Source organism: Prinia subflava, chromosome 5 (assembly GCF_021018805.1).
Source record: "Prinia subflava isolate CZ2003 ecotype Zambia chromosome 5, Cam_Psub_1.2, whole genome shotgun sequence".
Lineage (NCBI taxonomy): Eukaryota > Metazoa > Chordata > Aves > Passeriformes > Cisticolidae > Prinia > Prinia subflava.
The window spans coordinates 15,853,941-15,873,226 of NC_086251.1; the positions used below are offsets into that span (position 1 = coordinate 15,853,941).

Genomic DNA, 19,286 nt, shown 5'->3' on the forward strand with positions numbered 1-19,286 from the left:
TGCCAGACTGTTATCACCAAGATTAGGTGTAAAACAGGGAATGGAGGTATGGTCTTGGGAACAAACACTCAAGAATGGACACATTTCCTGTTTAAAGCAAAGCCCCTAGAAATGCACAGACCTGTCTGCTTTCAGCCAGGGCTACGTAGCACACCTTTCTCTCCAGTCATCCCAGCTGATAAAGTCTGCATTTTCTTTTACTTCTCTGGTGAAGAATCAGCATAAGACTTACAGTCATGCATTGCAAATAAGGCATATTTCCACTGCTCAGTGGGCTAAGAGAGAAAGGAGAAGAAAAGCCATCCGCTTTCTTGTGTATATCAAGTGTCTGGATTTTAGAATAAGCAAAAGACATGGCATTCTTGTCCTGTATTTTATTAGGAAATGAACAGGCTGATTGATAACCTGAAATTACAGAGTGAATCTCATTTAAAAAAAATGTTCAAAATCGTGAGAATAATTTTGATTTCTAAGAAAACATAATGCCCTGATACAATTCTTCTTTATGCCTGTAAATTTCTACACCCTTAACATTTATCTACTGTACAACAGAGAGGCTGGATAACTGTAACAGAATCTGGGAAGTTAAATACAAGATATTTAATACAAGACTTTCTCTGCAGTCCAAGTGAAAGAGATGAAATGTTTGAAAGAAAGCCCAGAATCTGAGAGTTCCCTATGAGAAGGTTCCCTGTGATCCCATTCCTTACTCATCAGTATTTCAGACTGGTAGTATTGGTCAAAAGACTGGTAATATGAACTGCTGTGCTGAGGTATGAGGCTTCAGGGCATCCCTCAGGAGAGGGTGACCACTGTGGGGCACAGGCTCTGCAGTGAGGGGAACAGGGTGCACTGCATGTGTAGGATGCTCAAAGTGCAAGAGCTGATCAATCTGCCTACATCTCTTGTTTCCCCAGCAGTCTGAGCTACCACTACCACCACGTTGGACTACAGAGCTTTTCCTGAGGCTGTCAGCTTTAAAGACTGGTATGATTCAGGTGCTGAGTCTCTGCAAGGGCTTAGTAATTTTAGCCTTTGTAATCAAAGCCCAACTCCTGTTCGTGTTGTGTGTGTGAGAACTCACACTGAACCAACACTGTTGGTTTCACTGCAGTCATCATGTGGGGCAGTGTGGTTCAGCCCCATGGGTTAGAGCTGAGGCCCTCAGTTCTCTAAATAAAGAGCTGGCACTTGTCATACCAACTGACTCTTGTAGGGAGTTGAGTTTCTCAAGATATTATTAATGAAAACATTAAAATTGTCATATGTGCTGTGCGGATTAGAGATGCTTTCCTGGACTGAAGCCTCGATTCCTGCAAGGATTATGGATGTTCTGTGAGTGGCCAGCTCAAACACTTGACCAGTGAAGTCTAGCCACTTCAGCCTCTTGTATTATTCTTGGCATCTGTAACCTAAAACCCTGTAGATTTAAGAAGTAGAAAGCCTTTCTTTTAAAATGCTCCGGACAAGCACATTCAGACCACTGTGTTTTCTATTTATATATAAATTCTTTGGCAACAATTTTCTAGAAAGCAGAATGAATTTTTGCTATATAATAGTTTATTGTCTCCCCATGAAAAACTGATATCTTAGAAAATCTATAGGACTTTCCACTATAAATAGTATTGTTCCAGATTAAGGATTAGTTCCTCCCTGAAGAATAACAGATTTTAAAAATCTGGTCATTATCTGATAACTGTTTATGTAGTAACACTAAAATAAAACAGAAAGAGAAAATCATTCAGTATGTGGTTTGTTATTGTCTAGAATGTTAGTGTATGTTTATACAATAAAAACAACATAAGTTATCCTAGTTTGTTTTAAAAACCTTAGTAGTAGAAATAAATTGCTATCTGCAGATTCATAAACAAAATGCATTTTTTCCATCTAAGTTCAAGTATTATTAGAATATTATTATTACTATTATTATTATTATTATTACAGGAGCCCTAAATCCTTGCCATTTTGGTCTTCTTAGAAATAACGAGTTGCGATCACTTGATCAGGAACAAAATCATTGTGGAGGTTCTCGAAGTTTTTCCTGGTGGAGGACACCCTGGCAATCCTGTGGCTACCGTGGGTGACTTTAGAAGAGCATGTTTGAGACTAGTGGTGTACATACAGCAGTTGCACGATTTTTTGGTTGGCTGATGAACTTCATTTCTCCCAGGTTCTCAACACTCGGTCCCGTTGAGAGGAGAAAAGTAGGAACAACCCAACCGGGACTTGCACCACGTCAGGATATGTCATCTTCGTTTCCTCCCGGTACTGTCAGCTGCTCGTAGGTGGGCAGGGTGTTGTTGGGGAGGAAAAGCTCCGAACTGACGCTGCTGTTGCCTCTCTGAGAAGATCTATTGTTCCCCTGATCCCCCTGCTGACGGGAAACCAGACGATGCAGCATGTCCGTGATGAGGTTCAGCTTCTGGTCCATTTGAGTGACCTACAAAGGCAAAGGGGAGGGTTGTTGAGCAGCAGCATGCGAGAAAATTGCAACAAACCGGGTGACATATGTGTAATATTAATTAGGATCACAACAACCTCTGTGAAGATACCACAGACTCACAGTTCATCAAACAGATCATTGGAAATGTAACACAATAGGTCAGGGTTGGATGGAGACAAGCCTGTGAATACTCACCTCTGGTGCTTTGGCATTTTATATCTGGGTGAACACATGACAAATGGGATTTTAAATAGATCTGCTGGAATAGAGAACTAAGTCCCAGAACTGGATTTCTGTGGGGTTTTTTTTTGTTTGTTTGTTTGTTTAGTTATTATTGTGTTCATTAAAAAAAAGATAAACTTCTAGCAAGCTTCTATGCACTAATAATACCAGTATGCTCTCAGAAATAACTGCTTGACTTGCAGTGACCTAACCAACACTTCAGCTGAGACTGAGTGATGCTCTTTGCTACATTTGGGCTCAATTAACAACTCAGGCCACAAAATGTCCATAGTTTTTTTGCTGCTAGGAGTGAATAGCAGCTGGGAGTGGGACATGAGTTTTATGCTCTCAAAACCCAATGGCATGGCACTCCCTAGGATTGCTATCTGAACTACATGATCCCCAGCAAGACAGAAACTAAAAATTTCAAGATGGCTGAAAATTAATTTCTTGACTGGGGCACTCCAGGTGTTCAGCCCATATCCATAATTAATTTTCTTCTTTAGACAGAGGCTCCTTAAATTGTTTAATTTCTCTTCCCCCCACCCTTTTTCTGCTCTTTCTTCTAATGTTTAGGAGAAAATGATACCTAAGAGAGGTTAGGTTATAGATGGTTTTTGGCATATATTTGTGGTACTCAGAGGAAAATTGAGCACTAGGTGTTTCTAGGGGCACCACAGAGGCAGCATCTGGTTTCTTGCCTCTCCCAGTCAAGAAGTAACTGATGTCACCCCTTTTATCTGGCACTGGGAGCCTCCTCTCTGTGCTGAATCCAAAGTACTGAACAAGATATCCCAAAGGGAAGATGGGCACTTTCAGCTTCAAAGTCCTGCCCACTCTCTAATCTTTGTTGTGGTAAAAGCATTGAAATCAGGCAGTAAGACTCTGGCTAATGGCCTCCTACTCCCTTCTTCAAGCATAATAAGAAAGCCTCAATTTTGTCTTTGCAGTCTCTGGCCCATTAATCTACAGGGATCCTAAAACACTGAGTAAATTCTAGGCAAAAAGATGTAATACTTTTTAGAAAGGAAAAAGAAAGCTAGCAGAAAAAACCCCCCGTGATAGGAATAAATTGTTGCCTAAAATATCTGCTAGAAAGTAGTGAAAGACACATAAAACTGCCAGAGAGAGCATGAGTAGGAGCAATTTATATGCGCCTGGCTGTCATCCAAGTATCACACAGGATAGTAAAAGACAGTAAGGCTGAGCAGAACATCAACAAACCTGGAAGATTTCAGCAGAGACTAAAATGTTTTTCCACCATAGAGAAAATGCTGGGTTTTTTCAAACACTTTGTACAACTGGTAGGGAAGCAGATACAGTGATTTAAAAATATGAGGTGCCAGAGATTTATACTTTGCAGCTGGTTTTGAAAACATTAGGCAAAGCACCCTAGATGGTACATGAAACACTAGTAATTCTGGATGGAAATGGCTGTTGAAAGAGGAGATTCTATGAAATGAGGAAGCTGAAGAACAGATAAGTTCAAGATTTCTAGAAGAAAATACAGATGGAAAACTGAGCAGACCATCAGGTTCTAATTCCATCACTATTTGTTCCCTCCCTAAAAAAAGGCACATTTTGCCCAAATGATGCCCATTACAAATGGCAAACTCATGATGCTCCAAGTGTCACAGTACAAATCAGTGGTAGTGAAACCTACAGAAATACCTCATTCCTGCATCCCCCACTGCCCAGGTATTTTTTGTTTTCTGAGACACCTGTGCTAGAAAGACTGCAGTGAAAGCCTCCAGACAAACAGCTATCTTCAGAATCCAAAAGGCAACTTTTCCTTCTACAAGAAATGTCTTTTTGCTAACTATTCTAAATGAACTGGGGGATTTTTATAGGTATATGTTGCTTAATTTGTGATTCCAGGCAGGGATTACCAGAGGAAACACAGACTGGAGATATATCTGGAAAATGTGCATTCATGAAACTCTTGCAGCGATGAACTATTGAACATGACAGTAGGTTGGACTGAGATCTGGATAGTCCTTCAACAGCTGTGCATCTTGGTGATGAAGTACTGGGGAGAAGTGAGAAGTGAATATTCTTGCTGGGAAATAAATTCCCAGAGATAATTGTCTAATTTCTTCTAGGCAACAGTGTCTGGCTGCTGCAGCTGTGGAGTGCAGGAGGCCCACAGAAGCAGAGGCAGGAGCTAATTGCTATTGAGCTGAGCCATATGAGATTAAAAGTAGAGACCTTCGTTGTCCATGCTCCTGTTTTTTGGGGTAGGGCTCTAAAGCCACAAAGCTTTTGTGGAGGGAGGTCCAGAAAGCTGGTTGTGTTTAGATGTTGTTTAATCAGTTTTGCTTTCCATTTCCCAGGAGGTTCTGTGCCTGTGAAGGGCTTGCTCCAAGACACACTGAACTCAGTGGTAGATTTTGGCAGGCACAGACTCCCAGTGGCTTCAGTGCGCTCTGTACCAATCTTGGACTGAATCATCAGTCCCTAATACTAACATGTTCTTTGGATATTACAAGAGAAGGAGCAGTCTGGATTTCTGTTCATGGATCTTCTGCTTCTTGGGGCTCTATCAGAAAATATGTCATTGGCAAACGAGGCAGCAGTGGGACATGGGCCCCCCCATTCTTGATTCTGCCAAAGGAGTGTCTGCTTGAAGTATGAGATATTTTAAAAGGAGAAATAAAAGCCACCAGAAGGCAACTTCTACTGTCATCCCAGGCCTCTGATGTACCAGAAAAAGAGGTTTGCTGGCGAACAGCCTGGTTTATTATCGTGCCCCATCTGCCTGTCATCATCCAAACACACATCCTGAAATACATCATTCACTGCTTGCTGCAGAGATAATTATACCCATCAGAAAAATGTCATTGTGTGCAATATCCTTTTTATTAAGCCAGCTTTACGCAGTTAGCATGGGGAAATGTATCATCTCCCCTGAATCATACTTTCAAACACATTTACTTGATTAGAAATTAGCTCTGATGCCAGAACGAGTAAAAGTAAAGCAAACAGAAAAACTGCTGATGTTGCTCTAATCTTAACCGCTTTGAACAACTCTGATCTCTCTACTTAGAACAGCAAACATTGTTAATTACATAGAAAAATAACTCAGACTGATTTGTTTCCTTTAAGAAAAACTAAGTAAGCTCTTTGTAGCTGATTTATGTTTCATTAGAAGCATGATGTTTGGATGATCAGATTCTTTATATGCAAATAATTTCCTTTGTATTTCACAGTTGTTGGGAAGAGGAAGCAGTGTTTGAAAGTTCAGAAATTACACACCACAGTTATTCCTAAGTCTTACTGAAATATTGTATGAATACAAAATTTTTCCATCCTTTAAAAAAAATCCAAGGATCATAGACTGAGCACAGATGGAGAGAAGAAGATTTAAACAAGTTTTGAATCTATCTCTTAGAAACGAATAAAATCCCATCCATGCAGTGCCCTGAGAAAAGACTAACCCAAACCCAAATAGTTCTTCATGAAGGCTGAAAGGTTAGCACTCAAATCTTAAATGGCACATGATGAGGAGAAGTTATAACATGCAGTTATAATAGTCTCTCTCCATCTTTCCTGTAGGCTCCCTTCAGGTACTGGAAGGCCACAAGTAGGTCAATTCAAAACCTTTTCTTTTCTAGCTTGAACAATCTCAATTCTCATAGTCGTAGTGACATGCATTTATAAAGGTAATAATACTTGTAAAGGGATCAAAAGCACTCCAGGAGGTGCTACTGAACAAGACAGAGACTGTTCTTCTGAAAGAACAAAATAATTTTCAATTAAAATTGTCTATTATTTTTATCTATTAAAATTCTGCACATCTTCACGCTATATTAACTTGCAACACTTTGTAATTTTAAGCTTTCATAAAAAGTTCATGGTACATAATACGAATTTATTTCCTTACTTTTAAAAACAAAACCAACAAACAAAACAGAACACAGAAGCCTGGCTGGCTCCAGGGACAGAACAGTCTCTTTTAAGCTCCTCTCTAATGGAGAACTAAAGGCTAGCACTTTGGAGACCTACTCCCAAAACTAATTATAGGAATTTACCAGGAACAGGCAATGACAGACACAATTACAGAGTTGAGTGGAACAGTATTTTCAGCCATGGGAAGCTGAAGGACAAAATTTTGAGTTTGGCATGATTTTGGCCACGAAGACCACAAATTCTTAATAGTTTATTCCAAGTATTGCTCCATGATCTGGAGAGATCAAGCTTCATTAATACTGTTGATTAAAGCTGTGTCATCTGCCTGTCATTCTCATCCTCAGAGATTTTAAAAATAAATATTAAGGGTAAAAATCATAGCCCCTTTGAACAGAATGGTGTTTCATAACTACCTATGTTCTTAACATGGTTGACTGATTAAACAGATTTTGTCCATAATGAAGAGAATTTTTACCAGCTCATTGCTCACTCAGTGGGTTAAGGGGGGCTGTCCTTGTTCTCAGTAAAGAAAGCCAAGCATGAAGCTGCTAAAGGAGAAGAGGGAAACCAGGATGAAAGCAACACTTGGCTGAATGAAAATGTGATAAAGGAAGATTTCAGCTGCTTTTTACAAAATTAAACTCCCAAGTCTGCTGCCCTGACTTAAGTATCATTCTTTCCTGTGGGTACAGCTTTTCAGCTCAAAGTGAAGTAACTCTTTAAGGCACTTTTTCTAAATAACCAAAGAGGACTGGGGAGACCTTCATGTATTTATCACTTCTGGTGGCTTGGAGGTAAGGAAGACCCTATTGCCCTGCAGTGTACCAAACTTCTATAGGAATAAAAAATGATGCTTTCTTTGAGCATCTCTCCATGTAGTATCAAATCTCTAATGTGTCTGGTGTTCAATGGCACACTCAGTAATAAGCTAGCTTTATCTTTCATAAAAACACACAAAAAGGTCCTTTCTGCTAACAAAATAATCACCAGGCAGCAATGACTCAGCTGGAGAGAAGATGAAAGGCAAAAAATATTGCAGAACTTATGATACCTGTTAATGGCAATGCTATGAAGGAATGCATCAGTATCCAGTGGTACTTAACAATAGTGAGTCTGTTCTGGAAGAAAACGTGTTTGTCTTTGGTGGGATTCTTCCTAGTTTAAGTTCCTCAGAACATTTGAGGAAGCTTCAGAGAGAAGCTCCCCTGGCTCCTCTTCTTGCTAAGTCCTCTCACATGTTGGTATCTCAGCATTTCTAAAAGTTAATGCTTTATCCTGGAAGACTCTGAGAACAGGAACAGGTACAATGTTAGGAGTGGCTTTCTAGAGAAGCTCAGGGATAGGTATGGGAATCTTCCCACAGAATTTATTTTAAAGATTTCTCTATAATAGTGTCAGGAGAGACCAATGGTTTCAGTATTATTAAAGAACACTTCTTTCCTCAGGTGCATGATTCTTCAAAAATCATGTGCCTTCCTTCCATCTGCAATATCCAAGATCCCAGATTCCTGCAAAACCCTCTATCAGAACTTCTGGCTTTGCTGTGTTTGTTTTGTTGCCCGAGATAAGGCAGCAGTTTTGCTGAAGGTTATATTCCCACCACTGAGGTGTTTAAAGGAGAATGTAATGTGCATGAAGGAAGATTTGCTCTCCATACTCTCTCTCTTTCTCTTGAGAGTTGGACAAAGAAGAAAGTATGTGTGTGGTGTCCAGGGGAAGGACAGAAGAAGTGGAGCCAGTGAAAAAAACACTCTGCTATAAGACTGATCATTGCAGTTACATTGGAAAAAACAAATTTTACATTGGAAAAAACAGCAGTTCTCAGCTTCTGAGGATCAAAGTTGACAGGTTTTGAGGGTTACATGGACAAGTCTCTTTCCAGTCAATGAAAACATTATATGAACACTGTAACCACTGTCTTAACTGACACATAAAATGGATAATTTTCAGATGAAAAGCATCTTTGGAAAGAAAGGCACTTGCTATACCCTGAATTCTAAAATCAGCTCTGTTGCACAAAGCTATCAGTGACAATCTCTGCTTTGAGATACTAAAAATTGTTCTGTTTTTTCAATAAACTGAGACTGTTGCTGCTCTTGTCTTGCTGTGTATTTTTATAGGAAAATATTTATCTTACACTTCTCAAAAGCGTAAGAAACCACTTATTTTTTGCAGTAAGAGCCCTTGAACAGCTGCTGAGAATTCACCATTGATCAGGGAACGCGGCTTGTGCAGTCAACAGAGGGTGACGACCCCGAGGAGAAAATTCGGAGCCGCTGAGTCAGAATCGGAGCTCAGCAATGACCAGGATTTCTAAACCAGTTGCTGGCTCTGATTCTCCAGAAGTTATCTTGATATCAGTGAACTATTACAAAGGGCTTAACTTCTACAGTAAATTCCTAATGCACTGTAAAGAAACTCAGTTTTGTCACATGTTTTTTAAAAATTGTTTTGGGAATTAAAATGATCTGGCAACACCAGCATGTAGCTGTTTGGTTACTGACTGTAACACTTGTGGCACTTAGAAGTAATTTTTGTTTGTTTGAAGAATTTTGTTCTGGTTGTGCAGCACAAGATCTAGGGCAGCAAATGCTCAAACTATAGGAAACGGGAGAAATTACATGGTTGATTTATGCATCTGTTCTTTCCTTTAGGATTGGGAGAGCAATTTTGATTAGCAAGTAACTAAACTGCAGACAATTATTTTTCTTTTGCAAATGATCTTTTTCTCAAAGAAAAGCAAGTTTTTCTACAAGCTTCCTCAAAGTTTCTGGAAATATGACATCTCTGGTTAATTATTCACTCAGCTCCATTTCTTTCATGATTCTTAGAAGAGTGTAGGTTACAACTATAATGTCATTTTTCAGCTTAGATGTCTCTCCTGAGTTATTATTATTTGAAACCAATGGTAGTAAGAGATATGCTCTGATGCGTCAAAGGTTAAAAAACTGATATTAAAAAGCCACTTCAGTAATATGTGATGAAATAAATAATATAAAATATAGCAGGCCAAATACAGAATATTAGCTGCATGTTATCAAAACTCCTTCCTATGATACTGCCACTTTTCCCTACAAAGAAACAAGAAGCAACAACAGATGTTGTGTTTATGTAAGAGAGCAATTCCTTTAAGGTCTTAAAAATTTTGAGGAATAATTAGAAATCAAAAGTTATAAACAAGTTGGTTTGGTTTTTTACAGGTCACCTTCATAAGATTATTTGTCTATAACTTGTTGCTTGACCAACAGAAGCAAGGTAAGGTGAATACAAACTACTCCTTCTAACAAAGAGGTTGGTAGGATGCTGGCAACTGGGACAATTAAATGGCAGGAGAGTGAAATACATTTGGTCATGGACTGTTGGGGAGTATAAGATCTCGGAGGGTGGCAAGATTTTGGAACAGCACTTATTTTAATATTTTTTTTCTGGGTTCAAACTGGAAGAGGGAAAATTCAGGTTAGTGTAAGGAAGAAATTCTTTGCCGTGAGGCTGGTGAGGCACTGGAAAAAGATGCATAGAGAAGTTATGGATGCCCCATCCCTGGAAGTGTCTGAGGCCAGGTTGGATGGGGCTCTGAGTAGCCTGGTCTAGTAGAAGGTGTCCCCATGGCAGGGGGTTGGAACTGGATGATCTTTAATGTCCCTTCAAACCCAGGCCATTCTATGATGATTCTATGATTCTTTCAGAAGTAGAGAGGATTCAGAAAGGCTTGAGGGTAAAAATGTTGGAAAGGGATGGCCTAAAATGCTGGTAAGTCAAGACAGAAATGAGGACCATGATGGATGTGGCTGCAGGAAATGGTCAGAAGCAAGACTGGAAACAGCTGTCACTGAAGAAGAGAGAGCAGAGAACTGTGGTCTTGGTTCATGCTTTTGTTGCCGTTATTAACAACTTGCAAAAATATCTGGCTTCTCTAAAGCACCCAAACGGTTGGAAATCAGCTTTTCCTGAGAGCCTTTCTTTAGTTCTAGATGTATTCTTGGGCCACGAGGCCTGTCTGCTGGCTCACCGCTCCCCAGGCTCCCAGGCCAGTCCTGCTGGCCTCCCATCTCTCAGTCCATGCCCAGATGTGTGCAACGCTCACAGATCTATCTGGCATCCAGAAGGCTACAGCCAAGCAATTAAAATTTGTGGTTGACTCTTGTTTTAGATAAATCAGACAAGACTTAAAACACATGGAAATTTTCAAATTAGAACAGCATCCAAAATCTACAGTCTTTGGCCCAGTGCTGCCTCAGGATACAGCATTTATTTTTCTTTAAAATATTACAAAGGTCAGATATTTAATTTTTTAACCCTTTCTTCTAAATTAACAGTGTATCAGTAGATAAACAAGGGAGTTTGGAATATTTTTCCCTCCTTGTATGAAGACAGGAAAGTGAAGGTGAAGGTCTTGTCTCTAAATATAACTTTTATCAGAAACGACCAAAGATGATCAAATCCCCCTATCCTATTAGCTGAATACTCTGATATTTTCAAGAATTAGCTTATCTTCATTAACTATAGTCCCACCTTCAGGAAGCAGTATCTCTTTGACCAGATGAAACTTTCCTCCCTCTTGGGCAAGTTGGCAAGAAGATAGGGATTCTTTCTTTACAAGTGAATCAATGATACCAGAAGTATAAGAAGTTATTGTATCTGCAAAAATCACTGGGTATCCATCCAGCACCATAATCATAAACAGCTTCCCAAAATTGAAATCCAACCCTATGGAGGATGGGAAACAGGCTTGAGATAACAAGAAATATAGTGGAAATATTGATCAAAGAGACCAGGGAAAAAAGACCCTTATCTGTGTGTAACAGTTTGAATAGAGCTCTAGAATAAATGATGGTCATCTGCAGGGCCAGGAGCTGGACTTTGATGACCCTGGTGGGTCCCTTCCCACTCAGGATATTCTATGATTCCATGTTTAGTGCATCTACAGCACTGTGCAAACCTGGGTGTACCTAAGCACAGCAGGTAAGTCCTGTTATTGTCAGCACAATGTGGGGGAAACTGAGGCAGCACAGTCAGTGGCCCACCTTCAGATACAATAAACATTCTTAAGATCAGCCTGAATAATTGGCTCTAACAAAACCTTAAATATACTCTCCCTGACCTGGGCACACCCTCCAGTCTCAAGGAAAACTTCACAGCACCTTTCTGGTTTTTATTATTGAGACAGGAGGTTGAAAACCAGGTTGCATTCTCATTCTCAATCACGTTCTTGTTCAGTGAAATGTTTCTCCACGGGGTCCTTCTGGTGGAGCACCCCGGTACCTATCTGCAGAGCAAAGAAAGGCTCTCTGTTTAGCCAACAGGCACTTGTATTTCAGATGCTTCAGTTCCACAGATGTGAAGAAAACTCCCCGTGGTTCTTGCCTCTGGAGCCCTTTCTGCTGGCTTAACTGCAGCAGTACAGCCTCTGAATATCACTCCATATTTTCCTTGTCAGAAGTTTGGCTGTCAGACAACAGCTTTCCCCTAGCTGTAGATTCCCGTTCCTGGTGTGGAACAGTGGCATATTTACAGCACTTTAGGGTTAAAAACCAAAAAGTACAAGACCCAACTGGCATAAAAATATGCCCAAAACTCTTCTCCACAACAAAACAAACCCCAGATCAACACAAACCCTGCTGTTCCCCTCCCCCATCAAAAAACCCAAAAGTGACTAATCTTGACCTCTCTCCAAAGGGGAATGTTTTGCTTCTTGAATCCTTGGCTCTGGCTCTGTATGATACTGGGACTATGACTAATAACCTCTTGCCAGAGTACTGCTGAAAATTTCACCATTGAGTAGCTGTTCTCATTCTGGACCATCACAGTATGCACTTAAGTTGCCAACATTTTATTTTAAAAAACCCCAAAGAATAAGATATACACTCATAATCCCCAGTGTTAGGAATACATTTTTCAGCTTTAACTGTAAGGTTTTGCCTGACAATTTTTCCTCCATCCTCCAAACTGTTATTTTTCAGATGCCTGCTACGAAATGGTTCCCTTTTCCCTTTCTTTCCTTCAAACACTTTTTCTAATTCAAAACAGATTTGAGACTGCTGCTCTTTTTAAAGCAAATCTGCCATGTATCATGTCGTGTTAGGTCAGCACTGCTTATGTTATGTTTTGCACTTCATCCAAATGAGGCATCCATGAAGCTTTTCAAAGGGAATAAAGCCAGACTAGGTGCAGTGGCTTTTATGGCTGGAATAGATCCACAGGTTATGGATCTGATCTCATGGCATGGCACTGGGGAGGACACCACTATCTGCCTTTTTGCTTAAAAAGTTAAAAACAAAGATAACTTCAACTGTTATCTCAAAAAAAGTCAGGCTTTTTTTCCAGGTCCTTTTTCAGCATTCATAATCTACTAATTATTTATAATTTGATAGTTACTATACAGGCAAAAAAGGGCATATATAGACAGAAATAGACAAAAATATATAAATTACTATACAGACAAAAAACCCCTTAGTATCTAAAATGAGCTTAAAAAATTAATAACCATATGGTGACTTCTGCAGCAATCAAAAATGGAAAGGTAAAAAGAGTGGGGGAGAGAAAGGGAGAGAAGCAATTACAACAACAGTGAGTTTTGAGTGAGTTTTCCCTGAGGGCTGCTGGTAATTAAACTAACGGCAACATGAATCTCTGTTTGATGTGGTCATGAATTTGTTTTCAAAAGAAAAATCTTTAAAAAGATTCTTTCAAGAGAAATTTTTAGAGACCAAGCTCAGCATGAATAATTAGACCAGAAATACTTTGATAAATATTATTATGGAGAAGTCATTTATGGGCCATGGCATCTGAAGGTTAGAAATCCTGGTGATAAATAAGGTGGCAAGTTTGCACCCATTTTGAGCACACAAAACCAGGGCTGTGTTCCTGTTTGCTTGAGCCTGCTCCTCAGAAAGGAGGCGGCCTCTTGTTTTGCCATTGCATTAAGCTTTACAAAGACACAGATGCAAGACAGAAAATTTCAGTGGGAAAGCTCAGTGGAACGAAAGAAAACCACACACAATTCCAAAGGCACTTTTCATTCCCAGGAGCTGCACAGAGATCAGAGGTGAAATTCAGTGGTGATAAAAAGTCTGTGAGCCCACTCTACTCCCCCAGCCTTTCTAACCATCATTCAACTCTGATGAAATCATATCCCTGGAAATATCTCCTTCAGAGTCCTCCAAAAATAAAACCACTTGCATTTTGTAGAAATTTAAGCATCCAGCAAAACCCCACTGAAATCCAGAGAAGATGCAGGTGCTCTGCCCCCTCTAAAATCAATGGACATCCCAAATGCACATTTCATTTGTTTACTGAGCACTGCAAAAAGTGGAGGCAGATGCAATCAATCACAAGCCAGCAAATAACCAAGGAGTGAACTAGAATGTAATATATTTACCAGTGGAAACCCACGTTTACAAGGAAAAGAAACTGCTTCTTGGCTGTCATGGTGTTATTCATAAAGGAAACTAGGAGATCTTATGGATACCAGGAGCAAAACTACAACAAAGGCAACCAACTGCTAATGAAGAAGGGTTTTCAGTCAAATTTCATGGGTCATACAAAGTCATTACCATGCCTGCAGGAGTTCAACAGCTCTGCCAGTTGAATTCGGGGGGAATGAAGTGATTATTTTGTTACGCATTTTGTAGTTTTAGACATTATTGCTTAAAATTTCAAACTCTGAAGCCAACCAGCTATGCAAGAATATCAACTTCAACTTCCAGAGTTAGCTTCTGACCAACTTTCTTGCAGAGGAAACCCTGAAAACAGGTACACCAACGTCTCAAAAACTAGATTTTAAAGACTCATATCTGTTCCCTTTTTTCCCAACTGCTTAAATATGACCTTATGGTGTTAAGCAAATTTCCCAACACTTTGGAGGCTTCATACATTTTGAAAACTAAGAGACAGATGATTTGGCTGCTACTGGTAACAAGTTCTGCATGGGTTAACTTTCCCAATTATTCCCATTGCAGATTTCCCTCTGGTTTTGAGTCAATTAAAATATCAAGGCTCTTTCCCCTAACATTTTAAGCTATAATGCCTTCAGAAGAAAGCAAATATTCCTGATAAAATAACATGCTTGAAAAATTTAATGGATGACAAAGATAACAAAAAATCCTTAGAGCATCTCTTTGTCAGTAACTTCTTCTAGGAATACAGCCAGGCTGGGCATTTGTTTGGACTGGTAAACCACCACTCAAAAGTGGAACTCTTGGCAGCATAAGCAACTGCTCCGTGGTGGAAGCAAAAGGCTCACAGTCTTTCCTAGCTGAATAATCATTATGAGAGGCTTGAAGACTAAATGATCTGCCCAGCTCCAGATGTTAGATACACCTTTTATTCTTCTGGTTCTTAGGCAGTAGTCTGAATTGTTCATTCTGAAGATAACAATGACCATTTACTGTTCAAAACTAAAAAGGGCTTCGGGCTTTGTAATATTATATTATGATAGAGGAGGCTACTACACAAGATGACACAGCACATATAGTCTAGACATGATGAAATGCTGGAAGCTCTTCAGGCAGAGGTGGTGACAGTCTTGAACATAAAGCTTTGTGACATTTCCCTTCTCCATTTCCACCTCCAACCGGAACTGTTATCAATTGCACAAAGGCAGAGCATGAACACGTGGCTGGCTCTCTCCCTTCCAGTCCCTGTCATTGAGAGCTGCACTAACCCCAGTTAAATCAATAACAAAATGTAGCTTCTCAGTGATGGGAGGCAGCATCTGTTTCACAGTAAGGGTAACAACTCCTCAGTGTTTACAGATAGGAACAAAAAGCAGCAATACAATGGAAGTAGGAAAAGCATCACGGTGGCAAGAAAGAAAGAACTGAATCCTGTCTGAGACAGCCAAAGAGCTCTACAGGATTTCAGTAGCTGCAAGTCACGAGAGACACCACTTTAATTGTCACATAAAGGATGGTCCTTCACAGAGGGACCAAGTTTGTCTTGGGCATCTGCCAGGGAGACTTCATTGACAGTGGCACTCCAGGAAGGGAGTGAGAATCAGCAGCCTGTGTCTGAAGCAAGCTGCAGCCTGCTCATCCTGGAGATTGGTCACTGGTGTTCACAGGGGCCAGACCATGCTTTACGTGGAAGGTCTGGGTATGACCACACAAACTGGTTTAGTTGTAGGCATTTCCTATTTTCTCTTTGCATATTTTCCTTGAGAGAGTGAAAGAGGTTACTCTGGAGTAATTTGTTTTTTCTGCTAATCTCTTTTGTTAAGTAGTATTTTTGCCCCAGTCCAATAGAGAGAGTAATCAGCTACTCAGCAGATATTCATTCACCCCTAATCATGCAGCCTTTGGAAAAAGATTGTCACGTAGTACCTACTAAGGACTTTACAGATTAAAAGGCTAACATAATTCAGAATTAATAAAGATTTTGTCATCCATTTTTACGGATGGCTTTATGTGATTTGACTAACAGCTTTAGCCCTGACACATCTGCTCTGAAATGTGAAAGGCTTCAGGCTCAAACATCACAGGTCCTTTAGGGTGTAAGAGTCTTCTGCTCATAGTACCTGAACTGTTGATTTATATTTCCATGGAATCATAGAATGTCTTGGGTTGGAAGGGACCCTAAATATCATCTTATAGTTCCAACACTCCTGCCATGGGCAGAGATATCTTCCACTAGACCAGGTTGCTCAGAACCCCATCAAGCCTGGACTTGAAAAATAGCAGGGCCATCAAGAAATAAACTTTTCAAGTTATATCTAAGTTTTAGGATAAATCTGGAACAGCAGTGGGAATAACAAAAATTATAAATGTGACCAAGTGCTTCTGTTTTCATTTTTGACCTCCAAGCCTCAAAATGTTTATCATACACAGTACTCATGGCTGAGGAAATGGAGACAACAGAAAGTGAAATGACTTGCCTCAGGTTCTGCAGAAAACAATGTCTGAGCCAGGAACGGCACCCACACTGCCTGAAACCCCCACAATAATCACACCAGTGCATCTTTCTAGAAGGGACATGGACTGTCACGATGACACAAGTGTCTGACACTGCCTTTTAAAAGCTGATTTTCAGAGAGGACAGAGGAGGTCTGGTTGCACTTACTCCTCTCTGGCTCAGGGAACACTCCCAATGTACACGTGCAAGTGAGTAGACCACACGTGACCAGCTCTGATATGCATTATTTATAAAACAGTTCTACTGACTTAAAAACTAATAAATCCACAGCCTGCAGATGATGTGCAGACACACAAACACATCATCACAAATACAATTTTATCTTGATTCTTTGTGTTTTTTTCCCCTGCTGCTGCACAACAGAGCATCTAGTACAATAGCAAAATAAGCCTCTGGCTAAAGCGTAAGCTTTCTTAAATCACAGTGTTTCTCCAATGCAACTGACACATAGAACTAAGTGCCATTTTCCAGGGGACCATTTCTAGAGGAATATTTCACACAGAGGAAATGCTGTCAAACTTGTTTGCAATGCATTGCTGCAAAATGCTCCACACTTCCCTTACTCTCTGAGTGCCCTCGACTCCTGGTGAGCTTTTCACTGAGGAAGATCCATGTATTTGGATAGAAGTGAAACACATAGTCTGTAACTTTGCACAATACAAGTGAAAGCACAATACAAGAGGTCAAAATGAGGTTTCTCTCCTTATGTATTGTAATTATGGTCTGTTTATAATTCTACAGTTAATTTAGGGCTTGTATGTCCCCGCTGAACAAAGCAGCTTGCCCTGTGTGGAAAATGACATTAACTCAATCTTTGCAGACTGTCCCCGAGCCTACAAATGCTTTTGTTCATACAGTGAACACCTGTACTAATTACGCACTTCACTCACTCGGGGGTCACTGCTCATGGCAAAGGTTTTAAATCAGCCACCCCAGGAGACAGACATCATTATATTTCTGGAGCAGTCATTCCAGTGCTGCAAAACTAGGCAACCCTGGAAACAGATTCACACTCTGAAGTTTCCAAAGGTGAAAGACCGGGATACCCCATTGCTGGACACAGAATATTGCAATGAATGGAGAAAATGAAGAGAGTAATCAGAAACTGATGTTGAAATCTCAAGTTCAGCACTATTTTTAGTGATTCTGTGATTTTTCTGACTTTCATGTTAGTAACATTTTTTCCCATCTCTCATTGTGTACAAATACCTGACCCAGCAAAACTTGTAAGCATGTGGGAAATGTCAAATAACTTAATTTTACTCACTTTATGACTTGCATGTTCTATTTATGCACCTACAGTTCTGCTGGCACTCAAATGCCAAGGCCGGCATTCATTTTTTTCACTAATTTAGTTCCCCATGGAGTCATGTTCAGTTCTTCCCAGAGCCCCTGTTCACACTGATGCTAATCAGCACCGGTACTTCCCTCAGCTCAATATGCAAAACGTGCAGAATCAATGGCATATTATGTGAAAACCAGCGTCTAAGTGGCTGTAGGGGGCAGAGATATCTGCATTTCACATTGCTCTTCTCCTAATCACTGCAAGTAAAAGCTGTCAGCAGGTTTGTCACTGGGAAATCACAGAGCAGAAGGTTACTTTAGGTAGGTACTGCCTTCAGTTAAACTCACCCCAAGGTGTCATGCTGCCCTCAGTATACAAGTAACAGCATCTGCCAAAGGCAAGGAGCACTGAGGTGTGGGCAGAGCTCTCCATCCTGCTTTTTGCAGCTGCTCTACACCCCAGTGCCATATATGGGGCAAATGAAAGGGAAGCAGAGGCAGGATTTGTTCAGAAATAGCAAAGAACAGGAGCCAGGGCAGAAAAATAATGGAGCCAGGGCATAGAAGGGATCCTTCAAGTATCTGGCATTTTCACAACTGCCTCCTATGTGAATGCTAAAAAGGTTTTCAAGGATGCAAATGACCAAATACACAAATTCTTTCTAAGGTGCCTAGAACATTCAAGCTAAAGGTAATGAATCGATATATTTTCTATCAAATTATCTCTTTAATCTGTACTTCACCTTTGCAAGCACACAACATAAATTTTCACGGACATGTAGATGCAAATTTTTTCTACCATTTGTGTGACCCTTTTCAGCCAGATTCATTAGGCAACGTTCGAAAAACAATAATGCCTTGAGCTCTGTGTACTGCATGAACCTCTCTCTCTCCCTCCGCCGACTCAGGAATGGGACATGTTTTGCAACAATGTCGCCTAAATATACAATAGTCCCAGGTCACTCCTCTTTCATTCCAGAGTAAATGAGGAGTAAACTTATTGATGTCAATGGGATTAAGGTAATATAAATGCCCTGAAAAGATGGATCACAGTTAGCACTCAGAAGAGCACACTCCAAAGGTTTGTCCACTTGCACGCAACATATCCCCTACAGTAATAGAATGTAGTAAATGACACATGTCACTGCAAAGAACTCCTGTGACTAAATGGTGCATTGTGTAAAGCAGACCTTTCCTCAGTGCACAGAGACAGTCTTTTCTTTTATTTTTTAAAACCCAACCCTGTCATGCAAATTCTAGCCAAGCCTTCACTGTTCTGTTATTTAAATTTCTTAAAACTTCACAGCTTCATAGAAAACATACTATCAAAAAAACAAAAAATCCAACTTGAACAGAAAACACCAAACTTGGCAGGGAATATTCAGACGAACTGTAGTTTTGGAAAAGAACACTAGCATACACTGTAAAAGTAATGAAAACCAAAAGGTTATCTGAAGTGTAATTTAAAGAAATGTGTTTGCATTGTTTTTCAGATGAAACAATCCCGAGGCCATGTGTA

General features: G+C 40.1%; 1 protein-coding gene across 4 annotated transcripts in view; it reads right to left on the minus strand.

The window, feature by feature from the left end:
* Positions 1-359: 359 nt before the first annotated feature.
* KCNQ1 (potassium voltage-gated channel subfamily Q member 1) overlaps positions 360-19,286 on the minus strand; it is a 333,024-nt gene continuing 314,097 nt past the window's right edge. For all 4 annotated transcript variants that reach the window (XM_063398160.1, XM_063398162.1, XM_063398161.1 and 1 more), the window contains one exon: positions 360-2,440. In XM_063398160.1, coding sequence (XP_063254230.1) covers positions 2,237-2,440 — 204 coding nt within the window. In that variant the 3' untranslated portion in view covers positions 360-2,236. The remainder of the gene's footprint in view (positions 2,441-19,286) is intronic.